The sequence below is a fragment of the Anguilla rostrata genome, chromosome 2 (genome assembly GCF_018555375.3).
Source record: "Anguilla rostrata isolate EN2019 chromosome 2, ASM1855537v3, whole genome shotgun sequence".
Classification (NCBI taxonomy): domain Eukaryota; kingdom Metazoa; phylum Chordata; class Actinopteri; order Anguilliformes; family Anguillidae; genus Anguilla; species Anguilla rostrata.
In genome coordinates, this window is record NC_057934.1 from 19,270,012 (window position 1) to 19,292,978 (window position 22,967).

Sequence of the window (22,967 nt, forward strand, 5' to 3'; positions counted from 1 at the left end):
CAGATCGTTCTATGAAAAACTAGAAATAACTTTAAAATATGTATCTAATTATTGGTTATTATTAAATTGTATGGCCTGTAAAAAAGATGGTAAAGTGTTTGAAGATGAATCTCGGTATTCAGCTAGACAAACCAAATACCCATTACAAGCAGAGTGACTTTAGAAGAGTTTTAAAGTATTCAATGGATTAATGCCAAACCAAACACTTTCTCTGGATTTTCTTTTTCAGAGAACCACTGTAGGTGCTCCTGAACAAAGTCAGTCCGTAAATAAGGGATTTTCAACCAGTGTCCAGGCCCTTCATGTTCTCAATGCACCGATGCAACAGTTCCACTGTGCAGTGCTTACATACTGGACTACCATGAGCTAAATGACAACTTGTTGCCCAAGCCAGATATTTTCAATGAAGTGTTTTCAGGGGTTTTCAAACACAGGCCCAAAACCCCTACACAGATTAAAAACACAGGCTGAAAACCCCTGCACAGATTGAAAACACAGGTTGAAAACCCCTGCATTAAATCATTAATTATAACAAGGTTCAATTCAGGCACAGGTCTTGAGAGCAAAGTACTGCAAAGTAAAGCCAATCACCTCTTACAGAATAAACCTCCACATTTGCACGTGAATTTACATTTGCACTTGAGCAATAATTTTTGTTTGTTATTCTAATTTGTTCAAATCTGGAAAAATGTTCATTAATGTTATTTATTACATACATACAAAATTAGATAGAAAAATACATTATAAACTTGTAACAACAGCTGTGAATACATCCATGTAATCCTGTAGGCAATTATCTGGATAATTGATATTGTTAATACAAAGCTTGAGCAGTTATAACATAGGGACAGACTACCATGTAAGAACAGAATTTACCCACACACACACACACGCGCGCACACATACGCACACAGACTGCAAAAAAAGAGAAATAAAAAAAAAAACACCTTGAAACACAAACAAAAACAAAGAACATTATACTGCCATAACAAACAGATCTCTAAAATAATACTGAGGACCCAATGAGTAGTGAGATTTTAAAGATGCCAACAAGCTCATTGGACATGATAGTCTCACACATTAACAAATATCTTAAACTTTAAAATAATATGCGGTCTTTGCGAATAACATTTCCCCCAGCCTATACTATTCCAGGGTCTTCCCCAAAAGAACTGAGATGGCACACATCTATACTGTCACAAAAAACCTTCCAAAACATCTAATATGACACTGCATCATTGGAACTGCGAAGATATAAAACAGGAAGACACGTTTATGGCAAGGAATCTAAGCATTACAGGCCAATCGGTTGCATAGTAATAAAATATGGGTACAAGAACTGAGAAAACTACTGTAAAGCGCCACAATTTCTCCCCTTAAAAAATAATGCAAAAGTATTTTTTTTTTTTACTGTATGCACTTTTGTTTCAATACTGTACTATATGTATGTAGTATGGCATCATGTAGAAATGAGCATGAAACAACAGTGTATAATTGGCATATTTTGTAACAAAAAGTTTTTTTTTTTTTTTTTTTCTTTTCAAAATATGTACCAAATAATCATTCAAAATACACCCCTAACAGCTTGCATTTTGACATACGTTTCATATGGTTTTGGGGGCACGGCTCCCCATGAGATGGCTGTTCAGAGAACTCACAGGAACCCACCTAGAGTATAATATGTGGCCCAAAAGCCACCTGCATCTGCTGGCAAAACACCCCAAAGCCTCCTCCACACAGGCAAGGGGCGGTCCTCAGTGGGGGACATAACATATCTATGCAAAACAACTAGATCTCTAAATATCCTAAAATACCAAAAGTTTGTAACACACACACACACACAAATGCAAAAACCAGAAAAAAAATCTATTTTTTTTTTATTAGAGAACTGTCACAGGTTCAGGACTGCTCTGTATCCAATTGTCGGGAAGACAAAAAAGATAACGCCGTGGAGCTAGTGGGAGATGAAGTCCAAAACAAAGGGTTATAATTGACCACGCAGACTACAAGCTCTGGACTTCACCTCCCATAAGCCCCAATGTTACGATGCTCTGATATTCGAGCGTACCTGTTTTCCGGTGTGTAGCTGCAAGTGGAATGCTAATCTGCCTCACTAACAGCGCAGGTACACCGAGACAGATTAATTAAATCCACAGTTGCAAGCAAAGTGCCTCTTCCCTGACACAGAGGTGAGTGAGCTTGCGCCACTCCCAGTCCCTCTTCCAGTTCAGTGGAGCTTCAGTAATTCAAAGAGTCCCATAGAGTTTAGATGCAATGGTGTAATCATACTGCTCCGTGATTCTCCGTATGATTACACAAAGGTTGGCAAAAAAACAAAAAACAAAAAACCAAAACACAAAAAGGCAACTTTTGCTCTTGGCTTCATTTTTTTCCTCAGTCTTTAGTGTAAGCAGCCAGAGTCATATTTGCATGTCTTAGGCTTTGAGAGATTTATATATATATATTTTTTTTTTTTTCACTCATTCACTGTTTCGTGTGTAAGGCGATGGTGTAGAATGCATTAACTGTCACGTGCAGTCAGACAGCTGGCCGATGGCACGCACAGACTCAATGACCGTGAGTAAAGAAAGGCACTTCAATTTCTTTCCAAACACTGTAAATGTTTAACAAAAAAAAAAAAAAAAGGCCATTTTGGTCGTCAATACCTCTTCAGTCCCATAAAAAGAACCAGTTTGTATTTAAACTAAAGGGTTTGTTCTTTGTTTACAATAATTGTAAATATAAAAGGCTTACAATGACATTTGAGAATATATATCTTCCTGTTTGGCAGCACCCTTGAATCATAAAAATTGTCAACTTATTAGTTTTTCTGAGTTTCATTTTTCCACGTGTCTCAATATTTATCTACAATTTTGATACACATAAAGCAGAGAGGAAAGCATGGCTTCGTTTTTAATGTCCTTGATGATGCAAGGCAGTGTTCCTAAAAAGAAATGTTGCTAAGTAATGGGACGACTGACGCATGCACCTTTGCTGTCACTCAGTGTACAGGGTCCTTCTGTCCCCACGTAGCCCCACCCCAACCCTCTTTAACCCCACCCCCACTCACCTTTAGTCCCACCCACGCACATTAACCCACAGTCCTTCAGCCCTGCCTGAACCCCGCCTCTTGTGTCGGCCTCCCAATTAGCCTGCTTGCCAGACTTCCACACACTCAAAATATTTCACAAGCTGGGAATCAATTTGGCAAATGGCCTTAAATGACCAAAAGACTCACACATGACACTTGCTCATTACTGCAACAGTACATTCAGGTTTGAGTGGGGGCTGTGTTCACCTATGTGTATGCATGTGTGTGTGTGTGTGCGTGTGTGTGTGTGTGTGTGTGTGGGAAAGGGGCGTTGGACCTTATTATTGCTGTATAACTATTCAGTGCAGAATCAGAGCCACGGTCACCTGACCGGAGATGGCTGCAGGGAGGGGGAGGGGGAAGGGGAGGGGATGGCGGTGCTGTCGAGTCATCGTCGTGTCGCTTTGTTAGGTGAAAAGCTGGGCCCGTGCTCGCCGCGACCGCGAGACAGGCAAGCGTAGACGTTTGCCAGAGAGCTGGTCAGCAGGCAGGCATTGGTCAGGTCATCATTGGGTGCAGGAGTTCAGAGGTCAGAAGGTCAAAGGTTAGTTGCCTGTGGCGGCTGGGTGGTTAGAAAAGAGACAGACAAAAAATAAAATAAATGAAAATAAAAGAGAAAAAGGGGGAAGATAGAGAAACAAAAGAAAAAAGATAGAGAGGAGATTAGTTTCAGCTAGTGACGGCTAAATGACATCATGACAAAAAAAACTAATCAGCTAAACCACTAAGAATACTGGCAGACTATTCCCCATGACCTACACAATAACATCATGAGGGCTTCATGATTTCACAAACAGACCCATCCCCACCAGTAAGATGTTAAAAAAGCAGAAAATAAAATGAAATTTCTAGAATGATTTAATGGTTAGTAGCAGTCAATGGAGAACATCTGGAAATATGGAGACCAATTAAAAAGCAATAATTTAAAGAGAGTTTTGACAGAAATCAGTCAGCATCGTTACCATTCCCTGACTGCTATTAAGCATTAGAGCTCTTTTCAAATGCAAGCATTAAAAGCCTCTAATAGTGATGAACGCATACACTGATGAGATGTTAAGAGATATGGACTTAAAAGGAAATTAGAAATTTAAGATGACAACTCAGAACCGTATGGGTAATTTATGGGCCGAACAAGGGTTTGTTGTTTTTTTAAACTCAATAAAACTTTATTGCTTTTCAGGTATTTTGTGTTCTACTTTACATCAACATGAAAATATTGGCCTCATAATACAAAGAAACAATAATCATTATATTTAGCAATTCTGGAATCAATGTGAAGCTATAAAAATGCTAAACTACTTCAGCAAAAAAAAAATTCCACGTTGAAAAGAACAGACAATTCACAGGACATGGACAATACAAAATTCACTTTCATATAAACACTGAAAGGTCTTATACTGTATAAATCCCTATAAAGTATATCAAAAAATATAGAAATGTTCTATATGGTACTGTAATATTTTTGTTCTTTCCTACAAAGAACCCAGGGATACCATCTATTTCTTTGCAAAGACATTTGACATTTCATTTACATTTCTGCTTTATAATTTTTTAATGTACACACATATTTTATATATTTTTTTTTAAAGAATCCACTAGTAAAAACTATGTTCTTCTGCAAAAATCAAGAGCAAACACAACAATACCACAAAGGAAGGTATACTTAAAATGAAAAGTTCTCGTGTGGAATATCTTAAATCACGCTGATCTTTGCTCATCAACACAGCGCATCAAATTGGTTCCGCCCACTTCACAGTGGTCAGTTTAGAGACTCCTCTGTGCAGCTTTATTGTGTGCATATGTAAGTATATAAAATTCATGAGGTTTGTACATTTTCTCGCACATAATTGGCAGTATAAGGCAGAAGAGATTACCTTTATTTCCCCAAATCAGTGCAACTCCATGCAGTGATGCTCTACTTTCTTTAAATTGTTAAAATTACTATTGTAAAAGTCAGTTTTCAAGTTATAGCAGCTACAAAATATACTGCTTTCTGATCCACTGACATGGATGAACTCAGAATAGAACAGAAAAAAATGTGTCCCTCTCATATTTAGACAAATTACAGAAATGAGTGATGCTTATGCCAGTTTGTGCAGCCCTGTATGCTATAGCATACAGACATACAGACAGCTTTGTCCTCCTTCATATAGATACTATTTCTTCATAGGCACAAATGGTGTCAGGTCATAGAAACGCCCCAAATATCCACCTATATCCACTTTCTTTTTACTGAGTGTGGTTAGAGGAAGATTACATTGATGGAAAATAATCTCCACTTAACAAAAAATAAATAAAAGAAAAAAAAACATTTGGTAATACAACTGTTCTTTGAACTGTAAAGAATGTAGATGCATGTCCTTCAGCCCAGACAACGAGAGACACCCGTTTGATGCTAGTGGTGTTTTGAGTATGTTTGTGTGTATGTATGTGTGTGTGTGTGTATGTGTGTGTGTGTGTACAGTATGTATGTATAATTGTTTTTGCGTGTGTGTGCATGTGTGTGTTTTTGTGTGTGTGTGTATGTATGCCTGTGTTCATTTACTTTTTATGAGCAGACATTGCAGTAATGTGTGCAAATTCGCCTGCAAAAAAATTGGAAGCACAAAATAAAGCATGAAATGTTTTCGAGGTTAACTCAAGGTTAAATCTTAGCACTTTGCAAAGAGTGTATTGTTCTCACCGTGTATACCTGTGTGACAGGCCTTAATTCTGGTGCTAAATACTAATGTTGAATTTCCCTTCAGCCCAGTTCAATTGGAAATGAGATATTATAAATGCTCCTTACTACTGTGCTGTATTAGGTAAACTGGAAGCACGGTGACTCAATGTGAAATGTGATTATGTTCGAATACAAATACTTCTGCACCTCTTTCGACCAGTGTAACATCTGTTGTTGCCGGCTCACAAAATACCAAAATACACAAGCCAACAAAGCAGAGGTCCAAAGCTGTCAAACCAACACCCTGGAGTAAAGCAAATGTACTAAATGACAAATAAAAAAACAAGGCATTTTCCTGAAAATAAATCAGGACTTTGAATAAGCTGATGGCTCACGGGGCAGACTGCATGTGTTTCTGCGTGTGTGTGTGAGTGTTCTGTGCGCTTTGGGGGGGGGGGGGGGTCTTGTTATTCCTTAGTTCTTGGCAGCTCTACAGCTAATATGTCTGTCCTATGAAAAATTATCAGTAGGTGGTCATTCCCAGTTTTACCTCAAAAAACAACAAACAGGCAAACAAAACATGTTTTCTGAAATTCTCAGTTTAGAAGGTACAGAGCATGGGAAGTGTTCCGGCAGTTAAAATGGCTGCCGGAGAAAATGACATGATAATTAGAATACTTTGAGCACGTGGGCACAAGGGGCCTTTGGGCAAAACTGGCAGATGCACTCAAAACTGGCAGATGAACTCTATGCTTAACTACAGCAAAACCAATCGCATGCTTTCTGTCCACTGTAACAGTGTCGGTGTTTTTGTGGACCGCGTATGTGGACAGGTCTCTGAACGTGTTTCACGGATCTCTGCTCAACGCATTAAGTGAGGAGTTGCTCCTTGGTGGCTTATCGTTTTTCAACAGAAAAATGTGTTACTGCCTTGTCTGCGTGCCTTCTCTCCAGAACTATTGGTCCCTGCGGAACACAGGGAGTGTGCCATATATGCGTATCAGTTTTCACAAATGACTTGAAAGCTGGAGTCTCAAAAGTGGACCAAGGATACTCGCATGGGTGAGAATAGAGGAAAAGGTTTTGGGACTTTTGTACCTGTCCCGAAAGAGGGTGCCCAGCCGGATCCATAAAGAAGTAATATAGCCCAGGAGTACAACCCATTTGATTCACCCATGTGCCTACACATAAATGTTTGTGCCCTCACAAGTTGATTGTGATTTGACAGATCAATCAATTTCCCCAACTGCGGTCCATCCCACCCCCCCCGCCCCCCCCAACTGTGAGAATGGGCTGAACCAAATTTTGGGCCTGTGTCACAGTAGCAAAGATCCTATCTCGCAAGTCGACATGGTCCCCATCTCCCAAAAAAAACAAAAAAAAAACAAGGAATCACACCTTCCCCGAGCGACTGTGTGTCATGCACAGGGTCTGAGCGTGCTCACAAGGCGGGGCCTTGCGGCGAGCAGACGCCTCCCGAGCGGTGGCGAGTGCAGTGAGCGGCAGTATGGGATGCTGGGGGTCTAAACTAACCTCTGTCGGCGGTCATTATCCTTTGGTAAGGATGCACGCGCATGTCGTGCCTCCGAACCTTAGCTGCCACCGCACCTGCTTGAATTGCAACGACACCAGAGCACAGTTAGAAGACTTATCCCGTATACAGGCAGTGTAAGAAAGACAGTAGTTTCCTTTTTTTTCGTAATGACAATACAAAAAAAAAAACGACTTAAGGCATCTACACATCATTTAAATTACAAAAAAAAAACTTCAAAATAAGGCACAATGCATTTTTAAAGAGAGTATGTACAGAGTTTTTAACACCGCGGCAGTCCGCTGCCACTGAACTGTCAGTAAACCCAGACGGGGTCCGCGTGACTCCCCTGAACGGGTTTGCTGGCAGCATGCAGGCTTTACTAATCACGTAATCAAAGCACACTCAGGAATGGTTTAACCTTCTCCCCCCCCCCCCCCCGCTGGTTCAAATGGTTTCCCCCAGACAAACCTTCAAATATGGATATATAATACTGATCAGACTCGGACCAAGCTCAAAGTTTAAAACTTAAAACTTTAACTGCAATAAATTAAGTGATTAGTAAATGAAGACAGTATTTTTTGTTTTACATCAGATCGAGAAGGCATTGAACATGTAAATATACGGTAAAATATGAAATCCAAAATGAATGACACATATCTTCAATATACGAAGAACTATATACTCTATAGTAACAAATACTGAATATCAATTTTAATCACTTTAAAATGTAATACGATTTCATGCATGCATTGTAGAACAATTTTACAAACGCTACACATCATATAGAATACATGTAATAATCTACAATAGTACTCATTACTGATTACTTCCTTATTATATAAGAAAACTTTTGGATTTCATATTTTAACACACAATCACATACACACAAGATACAAAAATCTGTGTACAGTGCACTCACTTGCCCACATGCAAACAAACACACACCCACACACACATACAAACACCTAACAATATCTCTGGGATACACTTCCAGGGTGGACATCAGTAGCAAAAAACCGTCTGTCTGACTGCGTGAGCTGAATACACACACACACACACACACACACACAGACACACTGCAACTCTGTGAAACAAAACAGGGGTTAGCACATAGATTAGCGCGCAGGTGGGATGCCGGTCTTGAGCGCGTTTAGCCTTTGGTGGGGAAAGCCATACCTGAAGGGTAAAGGAAGGGAAGGCCAGTTAGACTCCGGGGCGTCCGTTCCGCGCGGTAAAAACACACACAACTTCTCCTTGCGCAGACTCCGCCCCCGTGACCCCAGGTTGACCCCTCCGCATCGCCCCATCCCGCTCCAGAAAAGCCGTCCTGAGAGAACGCCCTCCCACGGGGAGCGCTAACTCCGGGCTACGCGGCTTTTATCTCTCTCTCTCCCCCCCCTTTCTGCTCTCTCTCTCCTGTCTCTGTCTCCTTTAAACTGGGCAAACGACCCACACACAGGACCAAATCACATACTAATCAGAATGAACTTATTCAAAAGGTACAAGAGACACAAAGGGGAAAGCCTACTCGAGTCTCTTTATTTGGCGCACTGGGGTCCGTGTGCTTTTCCCAAAGAGAAGGGCTCAGGGAGTACACAGTGACGGGGAGTGCAATCCGGTTCTTTCAGCTCAGCTATCACGACTGAAAAAAACACGCTGTCCACGTCTCAAAAGTCCTAACACATCCTAAATACGAATCGTATCTGCGCCATTATAAACCAGACTAAATTCCCCTTTTTCGTCGTCTTAGTACACAAACGCGCCCCACTGTATTACATGAATTATATCCATTATATTCTATTCATTCCATTCTCTGGAGAAGGAAAAAAACCCATACTCCTTACTGAGCCTTCTCGTGTTCAGTTAGCTATTCGACAAATAATTCTGTCGTTGTATTCATTTTTAAATTATTTTTATTATTATACAGTGAGGTGTCTTTACAAGTACCACGTGCAGGGTCAAACCGCCTCAGCAGAGCTAAAGGAACTTACATTGAATGAAAGTTTGTTGCCTTTCGCCTTCTGAGATAACTTATTATTTAAGCTTCTTTGCCTTTGTCATTTTCGAAAGGCCTGTTTCAACAGTAAACCCATGTCCCCCGGCCAGCCGGCGCTTCGTTTCACACTGAAATCCGCCATTTGGGCTCAGACGTGGTCTAGCTGGAGGACAGCAGAACTAACGCGGCAGATGCGGGGGCCTTGTGGACCGGGAGAAGCCGCCGCTGCGCTGTGAGATGCGCACTAGGGTCCATTTTGTGTCTCCCACAGCCATAGTCACTTTAAAAATGTATTCTGGCCAACTACAAAGCATAGGTTTCCTACGGAAAAGATGTAGTAACAACCTCAATGTTAAAGGAAAACTAAAGAACATTCTGGAAGGCTAGGTGGTCTTTTTGTAACATTTGCTTGCCAGGTGCCTTTACCCATAGGGATGTACGTTACATTTCTAAATCATATGTATCCCTACAGCTTTTGAGGGGTCAAAGGGTCACACTGAAGGGGTACAGCCTCGTTATGACAAGCCTCGCCTCCTCCCTACCGCCCAACATTGCTCACTCTCCCTGCTAATACACAGGGCCCCTAAGTTTCGGTGGCTTACCTAACACCCCGGTGGAGTCGATGGGGTACTCCAGAATGGAAGTGGCGGGGGCCAGCGTGTAGGGGTACTCGTAGGGTGCGTAGATGAGCCCGGACTCGGGTCCCTGGGGGACGAGGGTGGCCCCCGGGTGGGGTGCCCCGCTGGGCATGAGCGCCGAGGTCTGGATCTGTCGGATCAGGGGCATCAGGGTGGGGCCGGCCGAGGTCGGGGTGCGGAGGGTGGCCCCAGACATCACTTGGCCGGGGCCTGTGATCATGCGGGGGGCCTGGGCAGTGGCTGCCAGAGAGAAGGTGAGTGCGGCTACAGGGAGAGAGAGAGAGAGAGAGAGAGAGAGAGAAGGAGGGAGGGAGAGAAGGAGAAAGGGGGAGAGAGAGGGAGAAAGGAAGAGAGAGCGGTAGAGACAGAAACAGAGAGAAAGAGAGAGAGAGGGAGGGAGAGAAGGAGAAAGGGAGAGAGAGGGAGAAAGGAAGAGAGGTAGAGACAGAAACAGAGAGAGAGAGAGAGAGAAACAAATCAGAAATACCAAGTACCAAAGGACGAAATAAAGTTTTAAACCCCCTTACTCTTGCAATACAACAAGTCACAGGGACTACACTGTGGTGCACTGCATTGTGTGCAGTTCCTGTCTGAGCTGCGTTACACATACACCAGTCATAACACTAGCCACAGTGACACAATACACAGACACATTCACTGAACTCGCCAAACTCTGTTTGTGAATAGTCATTGTGAGCCAAAGCTGCGGAAAAGCGTTGATTGAATGCAAGGGCGACTAACAATAGAAGGAACGAGGCGCACAGCCGCTCCACCTACGGCAAACTTGGGTGTTGTATGTCAGGCCCAGACGGGACCGCGCGGAATGTGTTAATGGCATGTTGGGAGCACACTAAACATGCACTTTGGGGGTAAAGGTCACGAAATCGGACAGAAATAGATCGGGGGAAGGAGGGGGGTGTAAAGTCACGGCTGTTTTTGGAGGTCACGTGACCTCTCGTCTGTTCCAGCTTCAGGGCAGGCTGCGTACCAGGAAAGGACTTGCTGTATGACAGCTGCAGACTCACCGCGGGCGCCCAGGCTGAAATATTTTTGCGCAAGGTCATCGTTAGTCTTTCTGTTTCAAATTGATTTTTGAATATTAAGACAAAATTCTAATCTGCAGTGAACACAATGAGTAATAGAATTCTAAACTTTTAATGTACATTGATTCATTAATATATAATATCTAATATCTCTTGGTTGTCAGCATGGGAATTTTAAGTTCCACTGTCAAGCAAAAGACCTGCATTGCCAATTCTAATTGCAATTTTTATCTAAGACCTAATTATCATAGTAAGTGATCATTCTCACAAATGGTGAACTCAATGTAATGAAGGCAGCATGCAAAGGGGAAGTGAAGCACTGTTAAAGGAGAAGTGATGCGCTTGCCAATGTGACTCGTTTCAGGCAGTTTGTGAAATTTAATACGTTTGGTTTGGTAATACTCGTTTGAGCGTTCTGAGGCAATGCAAAAAGGCCCTCCTTGAGTCTTCCCCACCACGACTCATTGTTGAGCTCATTGACATTCAGTTGTCTAGCAACAAGAATACGCTGAGCAGCTGAGACTAACCAACCAAGTGACATCACAACCTAGCTTGCTCCAAGATGGCAGCGTGCTAATGCTAGTTGCAGTTAAAAAAGCAAACTTCAGCAAACTTTATTTTTTACCAGCAAATACAGGTCAATTTCAGATTTGAATGTAGGGCCATATTTTATCTAAGATAAAGAGCAAATGAACCAGAGTCACATTTACCAAGTGATTCACATCCCCCCTTTGCCAACACTACTGGAAAACAGAAGCAGGTCATAATGATGTACAGTAGGCTGCAGAGGCTGCTGCATGTGAACATGCTGGATGGGCAGGGCTGATGGTAAACGTAGTGCTATACGGTCACGGGCCGAGAGGCCCTGTCATTTGGAATGGTATTACAGCAGTAACTGACTGGAGCTCACTGCCCCCAGCTACAAGGGCATCTCACCCGATACGAAGAAGGGAACTGTTTTCCAAAAAAATCCACATAGTATTTATGAGAACATGTAAGTAAAGAGTGTACAGCTGTTGTATGACAATTTATTGTATGACCAGGCTGCATACTTGTATGGATGTGCTGTGTAATTGCTTCACATTCAACAATCATATTCATAATGTCTGGAACGATGTCCATTTTTACCACGCCAGCATGTCAGGGGTTTGCAGAGAAATTTTGTAATTATATCTTTTTGTTGATTGTTAATAGCAGAATGGTGAAGCTAATTGGAAATTTCAAAAGGAAAAGTATATTCTGGAGAAAGCTAATTTTACATTAAATTTTTCCAACTGTTTATGCACTGCAATCAAAAACTGTAGACACAAAATTCAAAAGCGAAGACTCTGGCGAAACTATTAGGCAAAACCAGAAGGCAAAACTGTTCCTGCAAAATTATGAATGATTTTCACTCGCTTTCATATTGAAATTCCAGATCATGTTTTGTCAAAACACATCACACATTTCGCAAAGTTTATGTAGAAAACCTATGTTTCCAACTGTCAGCAGTGCCTGGAAACAAAATGAATTTCAATAATTACCTGTGCAAACATATTTTCATCATTCAGCTGTCAGAATCTTGTAAATATTTTCACATTTTTATATAAAAATTATTTTTTTTAAATCCTTGTGCAGATAAATACTACTTATTTGGGGTACAAGCTTATTTTAGTTTTTTAAAACCTTCACAGAAAGTATTAATGGGAGCATGAATATTATATTAGCAGGAAAAGCCACCTGGCAGCCCAACATACATACTGGTCAGATGATAATACTGATTCCAACAAAAGGAAAAATATTATGACTAAAACAATTTTCTAGTCATAAAAGATCACAGAATGCAATGGGTTAACGCTGCCCCAGGAACTCTCAAGGATGAGAATATTACGTATTTACTGTGGCTGGCATGGAGCCCCAAGGGACCTAGCCATGGGAGTAGAGCATCATAAGACGGGGTTGTCTGGGCAAGCTGTAGGGTAACATGTCTCCCCGTTGCATGCTGGGACTGCCTCGCTGCACCGCAGGGGTGCTCCGTGCTGGCGTAATCCTTACGCGACTTGACGTTGGCGTCTCTGTATGTGCCGTTGAGGATGGCCAGCTCCATCAGCTGCATCTTCTTCAGGCTGTCCTCTCCCTCCGCCTGCCGAAGAAACAAAGAGGGAAGCGTCACCGCGAGCGTCGCCTTTCCACGCCAACGGTTTTCACAGTGTCACTGTCTCACGGCGTGAATCCACCCGCGCCCCCCCAAACCCACCCCTCCCCCGTGTGTTGCCACCCTGCTGAAGTCCTTTCCATATTACAGCGGCGGAAGTCTACTGGGCCTAACAGCCTTGGAGAGCAGCCTGTCGACTCACCCCTCCAACCGCCCCTTCAACGACGTGCGTGCCGGACAATTCAAGCGTGAACGTGCGACACGACGGCCGTGACAGTCGTAACGAGACCAGAGGTGAAACGCTACCAGATTAATGGAACTTCGTGGAGAAACCCACAGGCCTGAAATCCACAGTAAGGGAAACTCTGTGGGGTTTCACCAGCTTCTCCGTACAGGGAAGAGGTGACAATCTTAATGAGGCACTGCAATAGGCCTGCGTTTTTCATCCACGCGCCAAAAGCAGCAATTAACCTTCGACCCGCGGAAAGGCACCTGGATTCTGGGCAAACTTTTAATTTGGCTGGCGCTGAAAATATGAGATAAGTAGAAGAGAAATAATTGCCGGATAAAAGGTCCGATATTTTTGCAGACAGCAACAGGGGACTCTTGTGCAAAGGCGCCGGGCCCCCATGCCCCAGAAGCGGTTAATTTAAATTCGGGGAAGAGGTCAAAGCTGAAAAGCTCCCACGGTTTCCTGCCTTCGCTGACACAGGCGAAAAAAAGAAGGCCGTGCTTTGGAACACCCAATCTATAGCCAGACAGCCACAAAAAAAATCACTTTGTTCCCATTACCTCTGACCTTGTTTCTTTCCCTCTTTTTTTTGCAACAAATTGGATTTCCTCCACGAGGGTAGCATTGCGTAAGGTTCTCTCCAAAACTCATGATTTGGGGTGGGGGGGTGGGGGGGGGTGGATAGCGTGATGCAAAGTCAGATGAGCAACAAAACGGCAGAATCTTGTCACAGTGAGACCTTTCACCTGATAAATGCCCCCCCACCCTCAACCTAATTTTGGAACGCAAACAGGAAAGCAGCTCCTGTAACAATCGTTGACGACCAGCTCGCTTGGAAGTGGATCGGTCAACATGGTCCAGATAGCTTTTTTTTTTTTTAGAAAAATGGCGTCGCGAGATGAGGGACTCTGACTGGGCGGGGCTGAGGGACGGGGCTGAGTGACAGCCTGTTAAGTGACACGTCACAGCTCTCCGGCTCTTTGAGCTCGGGTGGTGGGCGGTGGCTGGAGGGCGAAGGGCGGAGGCAGCACTCGGCAGCCCGGGTCAGAGTCTCGCGTTTCACGCCCGTTAGCCGCTGGCCCGTGATTTACGCCCCCCTCTCCTCAAACAAGCCCGCACTGCTGAATACACCCAGCCCAGGGTTAAAGAAACAGATCGCATGTCTTTCTGTGGCCTGTCCCACCATTCCGCAACCACCCCTCCCCTCCTCCAGTCCACCTCTTTCTCTCTCTGCCCCTCTCCCTCTGCCTCGCTGCTCTCTCTGCAGTTCCCACTCACCCCCCCCTTCTCTCTCTCCCTCTCTCTCTCTCGCATATACCCGGCACCAGCCTTTCACCTCTTTTATTCCTTTTTCCTCTAATCTGCACATATTTTCTGAAGATTTTTCATTTGAAGTCTTCATAAAACTTTATCGTTAAAAATGATAAATACTTTATCTTTAAAAATTATATTAACACAACCATGCAGAAATTATGACTAAATCATAACAACTTACATAAAGTTATTAAATGAATAATGATAAGCACTGTGCACTAATGACACAACAGCGTAATGTCTTATGATAGCGTTGGGTATAGGGAGGTTTTAATGGTCATATATCCTTACGACGGTGCTTGTGATGCGTTATGTCGTACTTATAAACGCTACATAGGACCCACAAACAGTCAAACCATATTTTTCGCCCGTCCTCTCTTCTTACTCGGCCCTCCTGTTACACTGAAACTTTTGCCACCTCTCACCCCATTCCCTATCTCTCCCCCCAAACTCTCTCTCCTCCCCCGGCCAACTATCTCTCCTTCGCTCCTTCCCTCCTCCCCCTCACAACGCTCAGCGTTACGGTGGCAGAGAAACACGAGCCCGGGTGCAAAGGCGCAGGACGTCCGTGCTTAGCGGAGTAGCCTATCAGCCGAAGTGGCCGGATGAGCCTCGGTCAGATAATAATACGGTCAGGGCGAGACCGCGTGGTGCTGTCTGCAGGGCGGCTCACACTTCCTGCTGCATATGAACGCTCCTGGAATCCTCTCAGCTTTCTCCCTATTTGACTAAAGTGAAAATGTGCAGGAGGACGATGAGCTGTCCTTTCTAACTGAATACACATACACGCTACATGGCTAAACGTATGTGGGTATGTGGACACCTGACATCTTATCCAAAATTATAGGCATTAATATAGAGTTGGTTTGCAGCTATAACAACCTCATCTCTTTCCACTGAGTCAGAAGAGCATTAGTGAGGTTGGGCACTGATTGGGCGATTAGGCCTGGCTCGTAGTTGGCTGTCCAATTGATCCCAAAGGTTTTGGATGGGGTTGCGGTCAGGGCTCTGTGCAGGCCAGTCAAGTTCTTCCACACCGTTCTTTGACAAAACCATTTCTATATGGACCTTGATGTGTGACCGTGATTTTCCTTCACTGGAACTAAGGGGCCTAGCCAAAACCATGAAAACAGCCCCAAACCAAGGGGTGTCCAGATACTTTTAGTCATGTATGTGTATATATATATACACAGATTAGCCACACCACTTCAATGATTTCAGTGTAATGTCAAGTCAACTCCCGCTCCACAGTGTGTCACATAAAGGTGCAGAGTCAGTCAGACTATTCCCTGAGTGCACTGTACATATACCTACAATCACTTTAAAACCTATTCATGTGTATCGCCACCTTCTGCCTGAATATAAAGTAGCCTTATAAAAGCTGCAGCCAACAGGCTGTAAAATAAATTACTTCTGTCCTAATGGGTTCAAGCCCGACCCGAACTTGGTCGGCTGAAAGCTGGCTAAGGGCCTTGTAATGGTCCATTTTCACTGGAGAGTGAAGTAAAAGCAGTGTCTCTCCTTGGGCACCGCAAGGACAATTAGCTGAGCGTACGCTACTGGCTTTTCTGTCAGTGTCCTGCCATGTTAAAAACTTTTTAAAAAAGACACTGACTATTAGTGAATAAGGGCAGTTCACATTCCAACGCCCTCATAAAAAAACAGTTGACGAGATATTTTAAATCTAAATTTGTCCGAAATGATCAATCTCAAAGTGCATTTTTGCCACTTGAATTTAGTAGTAGGCCTGAGTCCATTTGAGCTCCTTGTACTGCTGTAAAAGCCTGCCCGCCCTTGACTGCATTCACCATCTCTCCCTTCACTTTCACACTTCCTTTCCCTCTGCTCTTTCTCGTTCACTCCCTTTCTCTGGATTCCGCTCCCCTGTATCTGCTCTGATAGACTCCATATCTCCCCACTCGTCTCCAGTGCTCTGTCCTTCACTCTTTCTGTCCGCCTCCCGCTCCACGCTCTACCTCTTCCCCAACTCCTCTTCCCCGAACCTCTTCTCGCCCCGGTTGCTATCTCTCCCACACTCTAATCTCCACCTTTCTCCCAAATACTCCCCACTCTGTTTCACGTGTGCCATTTCGAGTTCAAATTTCAGCGTTCATTGGGGGCTGCTCTCTGTTTGAGAAACACACAGGCCATGACCCCAGAACCCAGTCTTATAAACGTAACACCAAACACGTAGCTCACTTATGAGCCGGCATGTTTCCTTCATTAGTAACGCCACATCTCACGTTTTCCTGGTGACAAAAAAACAAACAAACAAGCAAACAAGTAACTGATCGATCAAACGAACCACCACAGAAAAAAAAACGAAAACTCTCAAAAATGTGGTGCCGATCCACAGTACTGAAGCTTCGATACATCAGGCATGAAATATGACCACTTCTCTCCAGCAAAAAAAACAATAATGCAGTCAGCTGGAAATGAACAGTCAAATCACGCTGAGACATCAATGAGCCGAGTGGAAGAAAGAAAGAGCCAGGCGCTCTGCGGCGGTGGTCCTGCAGAAAACGAGCTGAAGCTCAGGTCAGGCCAGGCAGCGAGTGGAACCGTCTTTATTATGTCAGGACCTGCAGAGAAAAAAGGGCCTCACGCTGGGAAGTACTATTAGGGTGAACCTTGCAGCATAAGGACTGCTTCCCTTCTCTGTACGAACTAGTGACTTTGCACCCTACCTGGAATGGTGTACAGTTACATTCTACTGGTCCAGATTAAGGCATCTGCACACTGCCTGCATGTTTATGTGCTCATATCCTATAGCTCCAGAGTGAAGCATCTGCACACTGCCTGCATCTCTGTGTGCTGATATACTACAGGTCCAGAGTAAAGCATCTGCACACTGCCTGCATGTTTATGTGCTCATATCCTATAGCTCCAGAGTGAAGCATCTGCACACTGCCTGCATCTCTGTGTGCTGATATACTACAGGTCCAGAGTAAAGCATCTGCACACTGTCTACATATGTATGTGCTCATATCCTATAGCTCCAGAGTATAGCATCTGCACACTGTCTACATATGTATGTGCTCATATCCTATAGCTCCAGAGTAAAGCATCTGCACACTGTCTACATATGTATGTGCTCATATCCTATAGCTCCAGAGTAAAGCATCTGCACACTGTCTACATATGTATGTGCTCATATCCTACAGGTCCAGAGTAAAGCATCTGCACACTGTCTGCATCTGAGCGTGCTCACATGCTGCCAGCCCAGAGCTGGGCAGCACTGGGACTGCAGCTTCACCGCAGGCCACACTGCTGCCAAGGCCTCACCAACTGGCTGCACCTGCAGCATTAATATGCATGCACAGCTATCCTGGGAGAACGCTTCCGGTGGCTGGACAAACTAATGCTGGCCATTTGCAATTCTGCTCCGGAGAAGGCAGTGTGGTCCAATTCTCCAGTTAACGACCAATATTTTACCCTTAATAATGAAAGTGAATGTTAAAAAGCAGGAAAACCTCGACGAACATTAAGATAGTAAGATACTGTAAAAACTCCAGGGAGTAAAACTGGACAGTGAGTAATTGTGGGAACAGCTTGAGTGAGTCAGTGCTGTACAAGAACAGTGGGGAGTGTGTAGTGTGGTGAGCGTGCAAGGTGTGTGCGTGTGTGTGTGTGTGTGTGATGTATGTGTGTATGTGCAAATGTTTGCGTGTCAGCGTGTGTGTGTGTCTGGGCTGGGTTCAAGCTGAACAAAGCACACTTGTGAAAAGTTTACAGAAACTCTGATGAAAAAAGCTAAAAGCAATTCTCTCTCTCTCTCTCTCCAAGTCACACACACATGTCTCACAGTTAATCAGTGTCAATCTCGGAAGTGCATTTCTGTTTGTTTCTTCAAGGGAATACTCCTCTAAGGATTCCATTTCTCTAACAGCTTCAAGATACATCTGCTTTCCAAAACTTTTCAGTTCAGGAAGAGAGAGGCACATTGACTTCAATGAGCAACACATGCTCAGAAACATTAAGACACACATGCATTAAATACAGACAACCACTGCCTGTCAGTTTCCCCAAATAAATATTTTTGAAGATACTAAACCCTGTGGTGGTGGAAGTGTGGGGAAGCCCCCATCAAAAAAACCCCCCAAAAAACTCTATCTTCTCCCAAAACCACCAAGGGTAGACCTAGCAATGAAAAAGACTAAATGAGGCCCAAAATGAGAATGAAAGGAGGAAGAAAAGGAAGTAGAAAGTAGAGCGTCGGAATGAGAGAATATGGAGGATGTCCAGGCCTGGCATGTCCGTCCCATTGTTGGCCCGGGCCAGATTAATGCGGGAGAGCGAGCCGATGTAACCGCAGCCAGAGCACTGCCCTGTCACTGGGGATTTACCTCTCCACTATTTATCCTGCGCCGCGAAACGAGCCACCGCGGCGTGCTATTCCGCAGAACGCACTCCGCCAGGTGCAGGGACCGTCCGCAAGTATGTGCGCGTACACACACACGAGCAGAGACGCATGCACGCACGCACACACACGAGCAGAGACGCATGCACGCACGCACACACACGAGCAGAGACACACGCACGCACGCACACACCACACACACACGCACACACGAGCAGAGACGCATGCACGCACGCACGCACACACACACACACGCACACACGAGCAGAGACGCATGCACGCACACACACACACACGAGCAGAGACGCACGCACGCACGCACACACACACGAGCAGAGACGCATGCACGCACGCACACGCACACACGAGCAGAGACGCATGCACGCACGCACACACACACGAGCAGAGACGCATGCACGCACACACACACACGAGCAGAGACGCATGCACGCACACACACACACACGCACACACACGAGCAGAGACGCATGCACGCACGCACACACACACACACGAGCAGAGACGCATGCACACACACACACACACAAACGCTCATCAAGTGTTCATCTGTTTTAGATGGACCCCGCAGGAAAAACAGACTTCACAGCTTGAGACCTGCAGTATCACACTTCACATTTATTTAACGTTCTGAGAGCATTTAGAGAGCGTTCTACTCCTCGCCCCCTCTGCTCTATTTGACCCAATCTGAGATTCACACAAAGTGAAATATGCTTTCTGCTCACCTTTTATACAGGGAACGCTATCTTAGCATGACGCTTTTAGCTATTCAAACACACACCTTTAATTCCAGCACCAGCCTGACATGTAATGACTGTGTAAGAGATCACTTTGCTTAATTTCATCATTCACCGTCAAGGTCAAAATACACCGCGGCTGGATTTAATGTAGGCCATGGCTTGGGAGGATTGCCTCAACCAATTTATAGCAGAGTGCACTTAGAGCCAGCACCTCTACCGCTAAGATTTTCAATGTGATAACCACATATCGACAACCTTTATGTCTTCTTATTTCAAGTTAACACAGCGAAACGTGTGCCAAGGTTAAAAACAAAATAAGCGTTGGCTAAGAGGCTCTTAGAAAAGTTAACGGCTCAGGTTGAGGAAAAGTACTTAAACAACACCAATGCAATTACTGCTTTAGAAAGGGGAAGTCAGAGAAGAGGCAAAAATGGAGGAGGAGGGACACAGTTTCATAACAATACATTCTAAAATACAATACTATATATTCAATTGCAATATTAAGGATATTAAGACAAGAGAAGGTGAAGTACTATATCAATGACAAATACTTAATGACATATATCCAAGAGCACCCATTGGAACTATGGGAGATTATAAACCTCCAACAATTATTAGTCCACATGCCATCTCTAGAAACTATAGATATAATGTCGGTCTTCTGACAAGGGATAATCCTGATCCAGGAAACCACAGGGCTATTAGTTTAACCTGAACCCCCCCATAATACTTAGGAATCTATCCCTCAGGACGTCTGAATCATTCCTGGAAAAACTAACACCATCGCTAAGACTGCTTTCCCCAAGGGAGATCACATGCGATGCCTCCCTGGCCATGCCACAAAAGCCACGGTCTCAAATTAAATTATGAGAGCGCATGACTTCAAAACAGCGTTTGACAGAGGACCGCCGGAGTGACGTGTCACAGTGAAATCAGCAGAAATGAGAAAAGCGGATTTAAAAATACAGAGTAACAGCTGGTATTGTATTCGTGCAGGATGCTGTGTGAGTTAGACTGGAACCAATAGTTTTCATAAGAGTTTCTAAACTTTTACAGAATACTTTCACTTTCTAGCAAGTTCAGAAAAGTTTGGACACTACTAAATAGTTCAAGAATACAAAAATTGGGCAGACACCCAGAGAATTAAATCATACTGTAACAAAAAGTTCTCCAAGTGAATAATATCATTTTAAGAGAAGGTTATTTAATGGCAGGAGCTAAATAAGAATGTTAAGTAATATGGTGTAATAGTATCTTATGTCTATTCGCGCTCAACACCACAGACGTCTTCATCAGTCCACACTTACTGTAAGAATACCGTGTCCAATTGAAGGCAGCACACTATAAGGATATAGCACATCTCTGTAAAACATGCATAGAAAGGAAAATTAAACTGTTTCCACGTATCAACCATAGACATCACACTCTCGTTTATCTCCAGTCTCAACAAAATGAGACTACGGGGGATTTGATTGAGTTTCTTTTTAAAAGGATTAATAAAATTGATTACAGAAGTTTCTCTGAGGCTTAGGTCTGTCAGCAGAATAAAGGGGGGGACGTTATCAATTAATTCCACATTCGACGTTGCGCTGTCACTGGGAAATATGTTACAGTGCTGATGCATGTAATAATGACATTATGCACAGCACAAGCTGTGGGACCCTCGGGGAATTCAAGACCAGGCGCAGCGCTAGATGTTTTCTAGACCGGGGGGTGTCGGGTTCCCGTCCTTGAGGGTTGGGGGTGTCTGCTGGTTCTTTTTTTTTTCCCGGTGCGTTTCAGTCCCGGTGATTTACTGCCCTTTGATTGGCCGGAGTCCACGGGGCGCTGTTCGTTTCCGCGGCCTGCCCCGGCCGCTGTTCGAAAGGAAGCCCGCGGACACTGCGGCCCTCGAGGGCCCCGGTCAGAGCCCAAACGGCCAAAACGGCCTCTTTGAGTCATAAAGCGCGCCCGCGTTACTGCGCTCTCGCGTTCCGACGCGCCGCGTCTGCTGAATTTTAACAGCCTCCTTGGGTTCTGCGTGGGTATCGCTCCGGCCATTCTGAGAAATAAATATATAAACGGATGCAGAAATTACAGCAGACGTCACGCCGGGACTGCAGCCTTGGGTTCTGCTGCGCGGCTGCGGCAATACAATGTTATTATCCCGAACGTAACCTCCCAATAACTGCCGCCACAAATCTCCAGCAACTACCGCTGCTTGCGCAAACAAGTATTCCCGGTGTAATTGCTAATATTAACACGGCACCTTGGCGCATGATTTATCCTTAATCCACGGCTTCCTCTGTGTTCGCCGCTGCTGGGCCGCTCAGGATTAATGCAACTCTGAAAACGTCGTAAAGCATCTTTATTCTTCTGTCAGAGATCAGCTGCGCCTTGCTGTTCTCTCTCTCTCTCTCTCTCTCCATTTCCCCCACTCTGTCTCTATCTCTCTCGCTCTGTCTCTCTCACTCGCACTCTGTCTGTCTGTCTCTCCCTCTCTGCGCCCCAGCTCGGGTGTTAGTCAATCCCAACGTTGCCGCTTTGTTGCAGCAGCGTTGTTGTAACGTTACGGGTTTCCTCCGGGGAATCTGTGAGCAGAGAAACGTGTTTGCGGCAGGGCTGTTGGGGACCCGAACAGATGGAAAGTGACACGAGCCAGTGAGCTGCAACTCTTATCCATTCTCTCCGTCCCTCTGATTGATGGACGAAGCCGAACGCGATGACAATCGGCATTACTTTCTCATCCACCAGAACTGCAGTACATGCTGTACTGAGGCGTTGTGAACCCTAGGATGGGTGAAGTTACCACGGGCTGCCCAGACATCTAGAGGGGTGGAAATCTTGGCTGAGAGATGCTCTGACATATACGGACAAGGTTAACCCAAATATAGCTCAGGTTTTATGCCCTGGCAACGTCCTAGTCGGCTCAAAAACTTTGCACTGCCCGACCAAAAGTATCTGGGTTTTCACCCGAACGCCTAGACGACGTTTCATCGACATTTCAACATAAAAAATGTTCACTGGGAACAACCAAGAAACCCCCTCCCACCCGCCCAAAGGGATCACAGAGCTTCTCCACCCTAGCTCCCCAGTGGTGGAACAAACTCCTCGTCCCTCTCCGAACCTCCCCCTCACTACCCATCTTCCGCCGTGGCCTGAAGACTCATCTCTTCAGCCTATACCTAGACTAACCACCACCACGCTGTATATTTCACTCTAAATC

The 22,967-nt window shown here is 44.5% G+C and overlaps 1 protein-coding gene across 4 annotated transcripts in view; it reads right to left on the reverse strand.

Annotated features, from left to right (window-relative positions):
* Nucleotides 1-691: 691 nt before the first annotated feature.
* Nucleotides 692-22,967, reverse strand: part of qki2 (QKI, KH domain containing, RNA binding 2) — a 67,496-nt gene continuing 45,220 nt past the window's right edge. The window contains exons 5-8 of one of the 4 annotated variants that reach the window (XR_010328227.1): nt 12,999-13,086; nt 9,886-10,185; nt 7,287-8,463; nt 692-3,653 (exon numbers count right to left, since the gene is read on the reverse strand). Coding sequence is in view for 3 of the 4 variants with exons in the window: in XM_064321046.1 (XP_064177116.1) it covers nt 3,637-3,653; nt 7,287-7,364; nt 9,886-10,185; nt 12,999-13,086 (483 nt within the window). In the remaining variant the exon portion in view is untranslated. Of the gene's footprint in view, nt 3,654-4,682; nt 8,464-9,885; nt 10,186-12,998; nt 13,087-22,967 lie in introns of those variants that run through there. The other 3 variants (XM_064321047.1, XM_064321046.1, XM_064321048.1) reach the window with 3 other exon arrangements.